This window comes from Caloenas nicobarica, chromosome 18, assembly GCF_036013445.1.
Source record: "Caloenas nicobarica isolate bCalNic1 chromosome 18, bCalNic1.hap1, whole genome shotgun sequence".
Taxonomy (NCBI): Eukaryota; Metazoa; Chordata; class Aves; order Columbiformes; family Columbidae; genus Caloenas; species Caloenas nicobarica.
Window position 1 is genome coordinate 2,441,895 of NC_088262.1, and position 14,504 is coordinate 2,456,398.

At 46.6% G+C, this 14,504-nt stretch overlaps 1 protein-coding gene across 3 annotated transcripts in view; it reads left to right on the forward strand.

The window, feature by feature from the left end:
• The first annotated feature begins 809 nt into the window (after positions 1-809).
• Positions 810-14,504, forward strand: part of ABCA5 (ATP binding cassette subfamily A member 5) — a 31,971-nt gene continuing 18,276 nt past the window's right edge. The window contains exons 1-14 of one of the 3 annotated variants that reach the window (XM_065647581.1): positions 810-894; positions 3,908-4,031; positions 4,661-4,774; positions 5,483-5,687; positions 6,589-6,747; positions 6,907-7,004; positions 7,639-7,868; positions 9,209-9,350; positions 10,095-10,283; positions 10,631-10,778; positions 11,550-11,718; positions 13,305-13,363; positions 13,896-14,006; positions 14,232-14,407. In XM_065647581.1, coding sequence (XP_065503653.1) covers positions 4,670-4,774; positions 5,483-5,687; positions 6,589-6,747; positions 6,907-7,004; positions 7,639-7,868; positions 9,209-9,350; positions 10,095-10,283; positions 10,631-10,778; positions 11,550-11,718; positions 13,305-13,363; positions 13,896-14,006; positions 14,232-14,407 — 1,791 coding nt within the window. In that variant the 5' untranslated portion in view covers positions 810-894; positions 3,908-4,031; positions 4,661-4,669. Of the gene's footprint in view, positions 895-1,289; positions 1,363-1,452; positions 1,508-3,907; positions 4,032-4,660; positions 4,775-5,482; positions 5,688-6,588; positions 6,748-6,906; positions 7,005-7,638; positions 7,869-9,208; positions 9,351-10,094; positions 10,284-10,630; positions 10,779-11,549; positions 11,719-13,304; positions 13,364-13,895; positions 14,007-14,231; positions 14,408-14,504 lie in introns of those variants that run through there. The other 2 variants (XM_065647579.1, XM_065647580.1) reach the window with 2 other exon arrangements.

Sequence of the window (14,504 nt, forward strand, 5' to 3'; positions counted from 1 at the left end):
TTTTTTTTTCCCTCTAAAGGAAGTGCTAGCATAAAGATTGAGTGGGATTTGATCATTTTCCCTATGTGAGGTACCTGAAGAAGCATGGACCCAATGCTGCTGGGCCACACGGCTGTCGGGGGACACCCAATGGAAAGAGCCTCCTCCCCTAAACCTCGTCCCCAAACCTCGCTGTGCTGGCCCATGGGATTTCGGCAAAGGTGCCGGTGCCCGACGAGGGCCCTGGGGCCAAAGCAGCCGCTTCAGTCTGGAAAATTTCCAACCATTGCTGTAGGTGAAGGTGTGAATGCAAAGGCTTCTGCACGGCTGTGATAGCTACTCATGCAAACTCGTTTTTTTGCTCAATGTGCTTTGAGACCCTTGTCCTTTTTCCAGATGAGGACGTAGCCTCCTGCCCTGTTTTCCCAGTGAAAATGTTGAGTCTGCACCGTTGCTACAGAGCTGCGCTTCAGCACAGGCGTGCACGGTGCTCGTGCGGCTCCTCGGGTGCACAAAACCAGCTCAGATGAGGCGTTTCAAACACTAATCCCTCGAACTGCTGCGCTCCTCTGCGGGAAGCCGAGCAGCCAGCCCTTGGTGGAGCACGAGCAGCCGCAGAGTTTCTCCCGAGCACGCACGCAGCATCCCTGCTGCAGGGCTCCGGATGCTCAGCGACGCCTCTGGGTTTCATTTTCAGCTCAGCCTTTCCCAGCAACTCGCAGGAGGCATTTGGAAAAACGGGCACGTCGGATTGCGCTCAGGATAATTAAGATCCGGGTGGTTTTGATCGCATCTCACTTGTCAGCAAAAGGCCGGGCATGGACTGAGGCGAAGGGCCTGTCCAGAGGGTGAGGAGAACACTCGCTGGAGGGGGAATGACCCGCTGGGAGCATCACGCAGAGTCAAGCCACCGAGGTAGGGAGCCAACACACGTAAACAACGGGGATTCAGCATTTGTATTCAAGGCAGCATTTCCCACGCTTTAATTACATATTTGCAATGCAATATAATAACGCGATACAATACCGGCGACCTTCTGGATGCCGGCGGGAACCGGCAGCAATGGATGTACCGAGGCGGCTCCTACTCGACCGTAAATCTCCGGGTCATTTTTTTCAACCTTTTCCTCGGGGGGTGCTGGCAGATGGCGGGTGGGGGGAATGTCCGGGGATGGGGGGGGGGGTCCCGAGGGAAGGGATGTCCGGGGATGTGGGGTCCCGGAGTGAGGAGGGGTCCCGGTCGGGGGGTCCCCGGTGCTGCGGGGCGGCTCTGCGGTCCCTCCCGGGGGCGGGGGGCAGCCCCGCTCCGCCCCGGGGCGGCGGTGCCGGTGCAGCCCGGCCCCTCGCCCCGCGTCCCCCGCCGCAGCGGAGCCGAGCGGGGCCGGTGAGTCCCGGGGAACGGGGAGGGGGGGTCTCCGGCGGGGGGAGACGCGGCCCGGGGACACACACCCCAGGGGAACCGGCCCCCCCCGTGTGTAGGACGGAAAGGGGAAGGAGAGCAGAGGAAGAGGAGGAGTTTTGCTGTACCTGTGCGTGCGCGTCGTTACTCCGGAGTAAATGCTTGGGGGTTATTGATTTAATGTGTTTATTAAGGTTTCGTGGCTGCGCGCAAAAAAAAAAAAAAAAAAAAATGGTGAGGAGCTGGTGTTGGGAGGGTGGAAAAACGGGAGGAATGGAACGGCCGAGGGGTGTCCCCCCCCCCGCTCCCCGTGGGGACATGAGGGTCCCCGGGGAGCGACGGGCTCGGCCGGGGGGTCGGGGATGCTGCGGGCGGGGGGTGCGCCGGGAGCAGCCCCGGGCGGGCGGTTCGTGGTCCCGCAGGGAAACAGCGCTGGGCTGGGAGGCAGCTGTTGCTGCAGCTGCTGGGGGGCGACGGGCTCGGCAGCCCCAGGCGCGGCCGCTTCCCTGGGGAGGCGGATGAGGGAGAAAATCCAGCCCGTTTTTAAAAATGCATCAATGAACGTTTAGCTTGAATAATTTAAAAGCAGTAAAAGGCACATCAGAGTTTTTCTTAGGTATCCTTTAGGCTTCTTGCAGTAGGATCAATAATCTTAATTTCTTATATTTCTGCGGGTGTTGACTGATAAGTTGTATTTTATTTATTTTTTCCCTCCTTCACAGTTCATTTAGCTGAGGCTCACCACACCCTGTTTATTTATTGTTTTTGGCTTAAAAAAACAAGGGAAACATGACCTGCCGCACTACATCGCATAAACTGACCCATTGTCAGGTTGATGTCTGGGGATGTGGGGGAGCCATGCGACCATTATTCCTCCCTGTAAGAAGCACTAGTGTCTCCGATGCAGAATTAAAGTACAAAACAGTAATTTACTTGAGACTGAGATGCCCACAAGCAGTTTTGTTTCAGCCACTTCTGTCAGTACAAGATCACAGGGAGGTGGCTAAATGGTCAGGGACATTTGCAGGTTAAGAGTATTTTCATTTTGCCCGGTATAATTCAAATAAATGTCTTGGCAGCTTCTTTTTCTGTTCAACCTACGTGTTCATTTTCCTGGTCTGGAGTTTTTAGGGGAGTTTGGTTGTGGTTTTGCTCAGATGCAGTTTTTCATCATTCAAGTGATACTTCATCAGAGTTCTTAATTGTGTGCTAAGTAGCCTCATCAGCTTATGTGGGGACATCAGGTGTAATATCAAGACATTAATTAACATTCTTAAAATCCTTCTTCCAACCTAGACGGGGTAAATTAAAGCATGGAAGTGGTCCAGTGATGATGTGGAAGCATTGCTGGTAGTGTTTTGTTTTTAATAACTGGATAGCAAACAATTAAAGAAGCAGTAGCTGGCATTAGTGAGTGAATCTGATTAAATCAGCCTTGCCAGTTTTCTGGATCCCCATTAACGTGGGATGGGGTTGGTGCTTTAATGCAGTTGTGCAGCGCTCAGCACGGACCTTGGTGGAGCTTCTCCTCTTGTAAGTGCTCTCGAAGTCCGCTCCTGAAAGCAAACAGTGGTAGTCCAGGCACTTTAGCCGGGCATGTTGAGAGCCGAGGGGAGAAGCTCATTATTTTTTACGACCTGCAAGCAATAGCTGCTGCTCTTGATTATTTTCAAAACACTCTGCTGTCATTTTGAAGCGCTTCTTGCTTGAAAGTATCCGGAGGAGCTGTATGTATTTTTCCTGCAAGAATTAGTTACTAGCATAGGTTGATGTTGAGGCGTTTTGTGTTCGTTATTTTTTTTTTAATCCAAGGAATTTTTTTTTTCTTTTTCATTTGTGAAGTAGATTCAATGGGCTTTTCTGAGAAGCCCTCCAGGCTCTGGGATCTCTTCTCTTGGGGTGATGTGCATTCATGTCCCCCCTGGGTCCTGGGGGGTCCCTGCCCCATGGAGAACCCCAACATCTGGCCAAGGACGCCCTGAGCTGTGGGTTCAGTTCCTTGCAGATGTTTTTCCCTCCTCTCCTGCCTCCTACGCTCAGAGAAACGCCAGCTCTGCTGGAGCTGCCTGTCTATGGGCACTTTGTGTGTTTGAAGTTCTTCAAGCTCAGCTCATGGCAGCGGCACTGACATCTGAGCGACCTCTCGCGTTTCTGTAGCTGGGTGATGTCTGCGCTCCAAAAATAGATTTCCATATTAAAATACAGCTGAGGAAGGAAGCGTGAGCCATGTGTTGTCTAACAGATAATGGAGAAAACAGGTCCTGCCATGGAGCTGCTCTGGATGTGCAGTCACCAAAAACGTCAGTCTGCTTTTTGAATAAGTGTTGGGAGCTGTAAAAAACCTAGAATAGGGATAAATTCTTAAAATCTGAGCTGTGCTTGGGCTGAAATGTTGCAAAATGACTCTGTTGTACACCTATGGCAGGTGGGACGCGTGGCTGGAGCGGTGGGGAGCTGGACGGGTGGTGCTGTGGTGGTCTGCGCTGGTTCTTGTGCTGTCTCTGCTGAGCGGCTCTTAATTATATTTCAGCTTCACAGATGAGGAAACAGAGAGAGATGCAGGTTGACCAGTGACTCCAAACCTCGGGCAGCAAGGTGGTGGCAAAACTGGGGATAGAAACGTGGTGCTTCCGCAGCCTGTCGTCCCTCACCAGGTACGTCCTGGTGGAATGGGATGCTGTCTTCTGGACGTGCATGTTCAATTTTTTTTTTTTTTTTTTTTCCCCAAAGAGTGTGTTCCGCACTACTGTGCTGTGCTGCTGACCTAATGAAAAGGTAAAAAAAAAAAGGAAAATAAGCAGTGTTGGATCTACTCCAGAATGGAACAGGGTTACTCACGGTGCATTGGACAGTTTGCCTGGGGTGAGGTGGCTCTCGTTTTCGGATCCATGGCTCTGGCTGGCTGCCCTGAGCCCGTCTGATGGACACTGGAATTGTGCTCCGAGATCAATACTTTGGTTTGTAATTTGTACTTAGCAAAAGGAGAATAAGCTCAGGTTACCTCGAGTTTTGTGAGTTTACGTAGAGCTGGTCCTGCCATTGGGTGGAATTGCTCAGATGACATCGCATGAGTACCAGCGATTTCTTCGTGTCATGGGCATCTAATGTATATTGGAAAGCATTAAAAGTATGAACAATTGAAGATGAAAAATATGTATGAAAATATTAAAAAATCTGAGATACTGAAGGCTGTAACTGCCTGGCTTTTTGCTTTTTAAATTATTCTGTCATTTCATATAGATTTATTTTGGTTTTGTTTTTTGTTTTTGCTTAAACGAACTAGTCTTGAATAATGGCGCCAGATACTCCAAGGGAAGCAGGAGTATGGAGACAGACCAGAGCTCTTTTATTCAAGAACTGTCTTATTAAGTGTAGGACTAAAAAAAGCAGCGTCCAGGTGAGTGCAGTGCTTGTCTACTGCTGTCTTTGTGTCTGCGGTTATTCCGCATTTAAGTGACTCCTGAGTCAGAGATGCTCAGCTTTATTAGAATGTTTCTAAAGCTTCAAGGTCTACTCTGAATTTTGGGTTGAAATCAGCTTTTTCAGAAGGCATTCTGTCTTCCTTTGGTTGAAAATGTGTTCTAATGTGTATGGCATTATCCAGAAAATCTCCTTGAATTAATATTGCGATCTTAGTGCACTTTTAAAAAACCTTTGCACCAATAACTGACCAGAATAGTGGGGTTAGACCTCTCCAAAATATTTTTATCTTCAGGTGACGTGTGTGATACTTTAAGATGGATTTTGAGGTGAAGAAGAGGCAGTCCAGTGCTTGGCTGGACTTGTTTAATTGTTCATGGTGTGTGTTTTGCCACTTTCCAAGTAACATACGTCTGCTGATAGTTAAAACATGTTGATTTATCCCTTTGTACCTTAAAATGGCTTCTTAGGTGACCAATGCATGGATTAAAATCCCGCTTCAGTGCCAGAGAAGGATTTGGCATTAAAATTACTGTTGCATTGAAAATGTTCAGGGGTCTTTACATTCAAGTAATTAAACTCACAGTCTCTCCTTTAAGCCTCGTGTAACTAAGAGAAACTTCTGGAAGTTCTTATTTCTGTGCCTGCTTTGTGAAATGTCGTATTTATTTCTTCCTTTGTCCAGGAGGTCCTTTTCCCACTCTTCTTCTTGTTCTGGCTCATTCTGATGAGCATGATGCACCCGCACAGGAAATACGGCGAGGTGGCCAACACCAACCTGGGCACCCTGGACACCTCCATGCTGGTGAACTTTGTCATCGGGTACACGCCGCCCACCCGCATGGCACGAGAAATCATGAAGAAAGTGGCTTTCGATAACTTCGAAGATGGTATTCAGCCCCTTAGCGTGCTGGTTTTCTGAGTATATCTCACGCTGTGGCTTGTGTTTGAGGAGGGAGCTCGCTGTTGCCGCTGGTGACAGAAAAAAATCTCATTTATTTTCCATCGCAGCTACAGGACAGACTGTGAAGGCTTATTTTTTTTTTCGCTTGGTTGGCAAATGTTCTGGCACTGCCATCTCCGAGTGGTTCGTGTTCCCCTGTTGCAGCCAACACGTGTAATGTGATTGCAGGGGAGGTTTTCAGAGGACCCAGATGCAAAAAGCCCCTGAGCGGCTCTAGGGCTAATTAATACTTGTCCTGTGACATCCTGGGGCAAATTCAGGAGAGGATGCTGTCCTGCAGATTTATTAGATTGCATTTTCTATCCTGTTGTTACTATCAGAACAACATTTGATTTTATTTTATTAAACGATGATTCCCGTCAACACTGTGTCGCCTTTTGAAAGCAATTTTTAAATGTTTTTTTTTTTTCTTTAAAGCGCTTTGCCTGCGCAGCTGACGCGTCTAGTGGGAACTTATCTCTCCACGACCACTCTGATGTATTTTTAGTTTGGCATCTTCGATTCTGTTCCTTGTGGCACGCGGGCTTCAAAGGTGCCGCAGAAAACAGCCCAGCCTGGCATCTGCGTTTTCCAGACGGTGCCTCAGTAAACGGCTCCACGTTCCACCTTCACAGCCCATTTTTGTCCCATCCTTTGCCAAAGTCAGTGGCAAAATACCATATTTTCATGTATTTAGCCCTGATTTAATCTGCCCTTCCTGTAAAGCGCTGGAGAATATATCTCCAAACCCAAATAAATCGTTCATTATTAGCGTAACGGTGTCGCAGGGTTTTTCTCCCTGCTGTGCTGACACCTAAATGGACGTGAGGATTTCTTGTGTCTCGCAGGCATCCTCACGGAGGAGTATTTGAGCGAGGAGGAGCTGCAAGAGGCGAGCGCTTCCAAACCCTCCAACTTCGTGGGCGTCGTGTTCACCGGCGCCACGTCCTACCAGCTGCGCTTCCCCGACTCCGTCGCCATGTCTTCCATTTACACCGAGTCCAGAGGTAAATAGATGCGCACCCTCTCCTGGGTGTCTGCAAGGGGATAAACTGGGAAATCACCCCCCTTTTTTCTTTTTTTTTTTTTTTTTTTTTTTTTGGCCTGATATATTGTTTTTTTCGGGGAAGTTTTTGCGTTTTAAAGCGCCCTGCGTTGTTCTGCAGCCAGTTGCTACAACCTGCGGAAGGGCTGTGAATCGGTGACGTACTGGAGCTCGGGATTTACGGCTCTGCAAGCCTGCATCGATGCTGCGATTATACAGGTAAATCTGAACAAATAACGGAATAAACCCAAAGACCTTTGAATCCATGGACTGCCTGGGCTCCGGCTGGTTTTGTGATGTTTTCGACTCGTCGTGTAAAAAGCCGTATCAAAAATCAGCTTGAATCTGATGAGAAAACAGAATATTTCATGTGTGGTGTTCATATTTCCTACAGAAGTGTTCTTGTCTGGTTGAATAATGCGGACCTTTGTCTTCATTTGTGTTCAAATGCGCCCAAAGCGCCTCGTCGAAGGGACAGCGCTCCCCCCAAAATGCTATTCAAGATACCAAAAAGCTGTAGAATTTACTATTTTGGTATCAGTATTCGTCAGCAGTGCTCTTTTCCCTCTTTCTCTCCGATCACGCTGCTCGCAGTGAGAGCAAGTTTTTTGGGGTTTTGTGGGGGTTTTTTTTTTGATTGGCTGGGTTTGTTGTGGTTGGTTGGTTGGTGGGGTTTTTTTGGTGTTTGTTTCTTTTAGGTGATAGGAATTGCAAAATTGTTCATTTTCTCTCCAGATGTTCTCCAGTTCCCCTGCTTGTGGACTGGGGTTTGGGGACAGCGGGGTTTTGGGGTGAGATGGGGCTGTAAAATCGCAAGTGATGCAAAAATAACTCTAATTTCTTTTCCTTGTAGCTGAAGACTAATCAATCGGTTTGGGAACAACTCGAACTGACGAGAGCGATGGTCATGGGAGAGGCCGCGGTGGTGGAAATCGATAATTTTCCTCGTGCCATCATTTTGATTTACCTGGTGATCGCTTTCTCACCGTTCGGGTATTATTTGGCGATTCATATTGTGGCAGAAAAGGAGAGGAAGTTGAAGGAATTCTTGAAAATATTGGGACTTCATGACACTGCCTTTTGGTATGTGTTTGGTATAACTCGTTCTTTATAAAAGAAATATATCTAAAGAATTTTTTAAAAATAGCACTTTCTAGGAATATCCCCCATGCTCCATTTCTTAAATTGTTTTCTGTCTGATTAAATGAAAGCAGCTAAAAATGAGATACTCTGTAAAATCTAACAGATACTTGCAGTATCGTGAAAATCGGAATATTTTCAGAAGTACCAGAGTAATGCTGTTGCATTTATGCATGTAAAGTCACGCCAGACTTAGAGGGATTAAATGCGACGATGCGGGAGGTTTTCATCTAGTTTGGTTTTATTGTTTTTAAATATTTTTGGCTCAGTACCTCCTCTTCCAGAGGCTCAACAGGTAACCTGCAGTCTCTTCAGAGCTTATCAGCAGTTTCCCCAACAGATAATTAAATGAATCTCACACTATAATTTTAACATGACAGAGCAGTCTAAGCAACAGTTTCATTTCCTTACCATGATGGAAATTATCCTATGCAAGATAATGGAGGCTTTTTTTTTTCCAAATGAGAGGAAGTACTACTTTGAAATTATTGATATTTGCAGAGATAAAACCAGATTAAACTTTGCCCTTTGCTGCAGCAGCCGACGCTATTTTAGCATCTTTCCCTGCTGCACCGTAACAGCCAACTGGGGTGGGCTGGGGCACTTTTTTCTGGTTGCTTTTGCTTTATTTCTCACAGCCGGTTCTGTTTGTTTGCGCTACGTCCTTGGTGACAAATCTCCTTTAGTTGAGTCCTTGACCCGCAGCCTCGGTCCCCACTGGCCCCTCGTGCTGCTGGTAACGCGCCTTCGATCGACCGCTAAATAGGACTCGGAAACGTGGTTGTGGGGAAAATGTGTCATTTTTTTACTACCTGCACACAAACTGTCCTTGTATCCTTAGGTCAGAATTTCTCACAGACTTGCAACTCTGTTTGCAAAAAGAAAAGGTTTTTTATTACCCTGCCCAGCTGCTGGAACGACTAGTGTATTAAATTTTAAATAGAATTTCTTTAATTATTAAAACCTACTACCCAGTTACCCCCTTTTGGTCATACCAGGGAATTAATTATGCAAGTTCAAAAAAAAAAAACCCAGCCACCCACAATGAATCATCTAATTGTGTATCTTGTTGATGCCGTGGCTATTGACGTGTGTGCTCTGATGCTCAGAACAATTCCAGGGATGTTTACAAGAGCTCTTTTTATCTGGGGCCTCTTGTTTTGTTGCAAGCTGTCTGGAATGGTAGTTTTGGCTATTTTCGTGTTGTGAGTAATTCGGGCTGGGAATTCATTGACTGGTTTCTGTGCTTTTTTTGTTCGTTTTTCCCCCTTTTTTGCTCCTAGGCTTTCTTGGGTGCTGCTCTACATGAGCCTGATTTTTGTCATGTCCATTCTGATGGCGGTGATCGCGACGGCCTCCTCCCTCTTTCCCCAGAGCAGTGCCTTTGTGATATTCCTCCTTTTTTTTCTGTATGGAATCTCTTCAGTAAGTATTCCCGATCTTGTTCAATTCAGCCATCCCATCTCCGTTTGTTTGTTTGTTTTGTCTGTTTGTTTTTTCCCACCCGATCTTGTTCTCTCCGCTAAAGCATTTGGACCAAACGTGGCCTCTGCGGGTGATGGGTGTCAGACCTGTCCCTGTCCCCTTCCCCAGCTCCGCTTTGCTTTGGGCTGTCGTACAAGTCCCAGCCATCACACTATGACAAATATCTTTTCTCACTGAAGCGTCTGAGTTTCTAACCATCTGTCTTGGAACCGAAAACGCTGTAGAGCACTGTTTTGAAGCCCCAAACCATGCCCTCTTCTAAACATTTGCTGTTACTCTATAGTGGGATGTTAAAACCCTAATTAAAGATCAGAGAATTAATTTATACAGCAAATTGCTTGTCTGCGTTTGTAAGCAACCAATGCAGAAATAATCACTTGTTCACTGTCTATCATTTACAGAGATGTACTAACCAGGGTGTGTATGCACGCTCAGCCGTATGGCTCCTTATTTTTCTTTTATTTTTTAATTTTTTTTCTGTGCTCTGGCATCTTTGGGAAATCTGTCACTTTGTAAGGGAAGCGTGGGACGTGGGTGAATGCTGTAGTGACTGTACCAGGAAAATGATATGATTATCAGAGGCAAAATTGAAGCTATGGTCTTTTTACTTCAGTTTTTCTACACCCTGTATTTTATTTTTTTTTAATATAGTACCTTCTTAGATTGTTTTTAATCTGTCCGTAGGTTTTCTTTGCACTTATGCTGACGCCTCTATTTAAAAAGTCGAAGCATGTGGGTATAGTGGAGTTCTTGGCGACGCTGGCGTTTGGTTTTGTGGGGCTTAATATTGTCCTGCTGGAAGATTTCCCCAAATCCTTCGTGTGGATTCTCAGCCCCTTGTGTCAGTGCAGCTTCTTGGTCGGTGTCGCGCAGGTAAATAACCGTCTACTCCTCCGATCGCAACCTCACCGTGCTGATTTGTCTGGCATCGTTTTCATATAGGTCTTGATGTAGATATTTTAAATATATATATATTTTAAATGAAATAATGATGGTGGGGAAAATCGCCTATTTCAATAGCTTCCCATGGCAATTTAATATCAAGCAAAATCCAGTGCGCCGTCAAGCAACTGTTATTCTTTGTGTTTGTTGCTGTGATCTCAGTCACTTTTTCACTGATTTTCTTTTCTTTCACCAAGTTTTGCCCCATGCTGTGGTGTCTTTCCCGGCCGGTCCCGTGCCGGTGTGTGACATCTCCGTGTGTCTGTGTTTGTTGGCAGGTCATGCATCTAGAAGATTACGAAGATGGTGCGACGTTGTCAAATCTAAATGACGGACCTTACCCGCTCTGTATCTCTCTTATTTTATTGGTGCTGGATAGCATATTTTATCTGCTTGTAGCCGTCTACCTGGATCAGGTTATCCCAGGTATGTTCATGAGAAAAATTAAACTGAGCTGTGCAAACGTTACCGATTCCTGAAGTCCTGAGGGTGGCACGACCGGTGGCATTTCTGATTGAATTTCACCTGTGGAGAAGGGAGGTGCTGCTGTCTACAAATATATTTTATGCTGTGGCTCGGAATACTTTTAGCTGAAATAATTTATAGCCCATTAAAACTGTGAGACGTGAGGAGGGGTATTAGCGTGTTTAGAGTTGATGACTTTTATGGATGCCAGCTAAACTTTGTTTCCCTCTTTCCAGAGGAAAAGCTTCCTCGCTGGGTTAACTGGTGCCTCAGCCTCTGCAATTTGCTCTTACGGGTTTTAAAATTAAAGACTTCTCTGCCTGTTCCAGACATTTCCCTGTGATGGCAGTAGTTTAACTTGAAACGCAGAATGAAGTTGTTAATCTTGCGACTAATTCCTGGTTAAGCCCTGCAGCTCCCTTCGCCTCTCATCTCTCTGAATTTATATTGCCGGTGTTTGCGTCCCTGTTCTTGCAGCACTGGGGATTTCTCTTGCATAGAAAGAGATTTGCACATAATAATTAAATACTTAGCAAAACTGGAACCTGCTAGCAGTGTTGATGGCTCAAATGCAGATAATGTAAACTTGGCTGATGACATCGCTGCGGAATGGAGGTGTGGGCTGGCTGCTAAACTGGTGGGAGAGCTCCTGGCTTTTGCGGCTAAAACCCAAAAGCTGAGGAATATCTGCACTTACTGTTAAGAAATTGTCTTTTTCCCTTCACTCTCCAGGGGAGTTTGGACTCCGCCGCACGCCGTTTTTCTTTATGAAGCCCTCGTTTTGGTCCAAGCGCAGAAAAAATTACAAGGAGTTGTACGAGAGCAGCATCAATGGCAGCTTGAGCTTCAGCGAGATAGTTGAACCCATGCCTTCCGAATTTCAGGGGAAAGAAGCCATCAGGTACGATTCCCGCCCTGTCCACGTGAGGTTTAGCAGACTTGGGTCCCTGACACTTAATGCGTAATTTGAGAAACCAGTGTTTTTTCTCCAGTTGCCGGATTCAAATAGCATATGGTATGCATTGCCGAGTCCTCCGCGCGCACACGCGGCACGGCGAGTTTCCATTTTCTGGGAAGCCCCACCATCGTGGATGCTCTCCAAGGATAAACCGCTGGGCTTAGCGAGAGGGTTTGTTTGTGGATTGTGTTCCTTCAGCTGGAGTCCTCTCAAAACCGGCCCCTTTTCCATCCCCTCCGTTTCGCTGGGGCCGCGAGAGGCGTAAGCGGTTGCAGATGTTGAAACGCCTACTCTGCTGGGAGGGTTTGGTTTCTGGTAATGCGCATTTGAGGAGAAAAAAGCTGAATTCTAGGTTTGTGTGAAGGCTGTCGTGTCCTCTGTAGACCAGAGGAGAACTTCATGGTGCTTTTACCCAACTGCCTGATCTAGGAGGGTGAAACAAAACTGAAAAATAGATGGCCGTGCTCTCATCTTTCACGTTGCATTTTGTGTCACCTGTTTGTCTTCCGTCTGGTCTGTCATGTACTTTTAGTGTGTCTCAGATACTATTTTCAGTCTTTTCCCTTTAGCCCTTTTTTCCATCGTTTTCCAGTGGCGTAGCGTGACATGGGTTGAGGAACTCTGCGTCTTCACTCCTGGTTGGCTCCACAAGTCTCAAATAAATATTTGAGCTTCGTGACCAGAACGATTCTTGTGTTGTCCATTCTATCCGTGTCCCTTTGGGCATCTGCCATAGGTTGAAGGGTCCGGTTTTAATCCTGATGTTCACATGAGAACATTGTGGCCATGTTTGCGTTACTCATCCACCCTGGACTCTTTACATAGCATCCCTCCACCAGCTTTTCATCATTTTTGAACTATCTTGTCATCTTTACGTGTACAGGTTTTGTTTTCTGTCATACCCAGTTCTTCTCCCTGCTATTCACAGCCGTAATCCACTCTCCGTCCTCATTTTCAGGATGGCCAGGCTTCCAAAACCCATCTTACATGGCGTCTTCAGATAAACCGGTGGTTTTTTTCATTTTGAAAATCAGTGGGGCTGGAGTGAAGGTTTTTACCTTTCTTGGAGAGAAAGGTAGCTGCTTTCTTTCGCTTAAATTGATCAAGAGCTGTTGGTAATCACATCTTTGGAGTCTGGTGTACTAACACCTGTTTTCCACATTCTGTCTGTTGAGTCTTCTGTTGTATTGGGGAATTATTGGGGAATAGCTGTGCCCTTTTCTAGCTTAGGAAACCTCTAGTGCATTGTTCTGCTCTGTGAAAGAAACACCGATTTGAAATAATCTAGTCTGCCATCGTAGGAAATACCATAGAAAATAACCAGAAAAAGCTTTCTGATACCAGGGTGGAGCTGGACTAACGTCTGCGACAAGATGCCCCGTCTCTTGACTTGCCTCTATGGGATTTTAACCTGTCTAGTGCCACTTTAGCTTAGTTGCCTCATTGTGACTGTTTCTGAGTGTTGATCATTCAAAATGCCATGTAAAGATAAAATAAAATAGTGTATAAAATGACATGTCTTCTTTCAGAATCAGCTGTGTTCAGAAAACATTCAGGAAAAAGGGGGAAACTGTGGAGGCTCTGAGAAGTAAGAACACTTTAGCTTTTTAGCTGCTTGTCAGACGCAGAGGAGCGATAGCTGAACTGCCGAGTGGCCTTTTGTGTTTCAGTTCGGGCTTTTTGGTTTCTTTTAGCGGGGTGGGACCTTGGAGCATGAATGCCAGATGTGCTTGCGTGTGTCGTCTCTCACCGCTTTGGCAGTAAACTTCTTTAAAACGGCACCCCAAAAAAGAGGAGCCCTTCCATCACTAAACAAGCCTGCTGGCATCATCCCCGTGATTCCTCCTCCGCCCGTGTCGTTAGCGATATGATCATCCCTGCCCCATCTCCCTGCTCTTTTCATCTTGTTGCCCCATGTGGCTTTTAAATGCAGGGACTGTCCCCCCAAGCATCCCCTGCCATGCGGGGACATGGAGGTAAGGCGTCCCTTTGAGCAGAACCTAAATGCATACCCCATATGTCCATATTTGAATTTCCCTCCGCGGTAGGAGCCGGCTCCGGGCGCCACGAGCGTTGTCACTGACATCTCGTCTTTCTCTCGCGCCTGCCTCGGCGACCAGATTTATCCTTCGACATCTACGAGGGTCAGATCACGGCGCTGCTGGGGCACAGCGGCACCGGGAAGACGACGCTGATGAACATCCTCTGCGGGCTGTGTCCACCCACGGACGGTGAGCTGCTCACGGGGGGAGCTTTGGCGTTCCCCTGCTTTGGAAAACCAATTAACATTTATGGTTAATTCAGATGCACCACGTTTTTCTCTGGATAATATCTGCAAGAGTCCGCTCTAGATTCGTGTCAATGTTACCCTACTCTCTGGCTGTAAAACAAAAAAGAACAAGCAACCAACCAAAAAAACCCTCTCAGTCGATGCTTCTGGCTTTTTTTGTTTTTAGGGTTTGTTTCTGTCTATGGGCACAAAGTCTCCGAGATCGATGAAATGCTTGAAGTGAGACAAATAGCAGGGGTGTGCCCCCAGTCCGACATCCACTTTGACATATTAACTGTGGAGGAGAATCTCTCCATATTTGCTGCAATTAAAGGAATCCCCCAGAATGATTTGATACAGGAGGTGAGTCAGCTGGGCACAGGTATTGTCTTGTATGTTCATTTTTAACCTGTAGGATAAAATACTCTTATATTGCGCAGATATTTCTTCAAGACAAGTT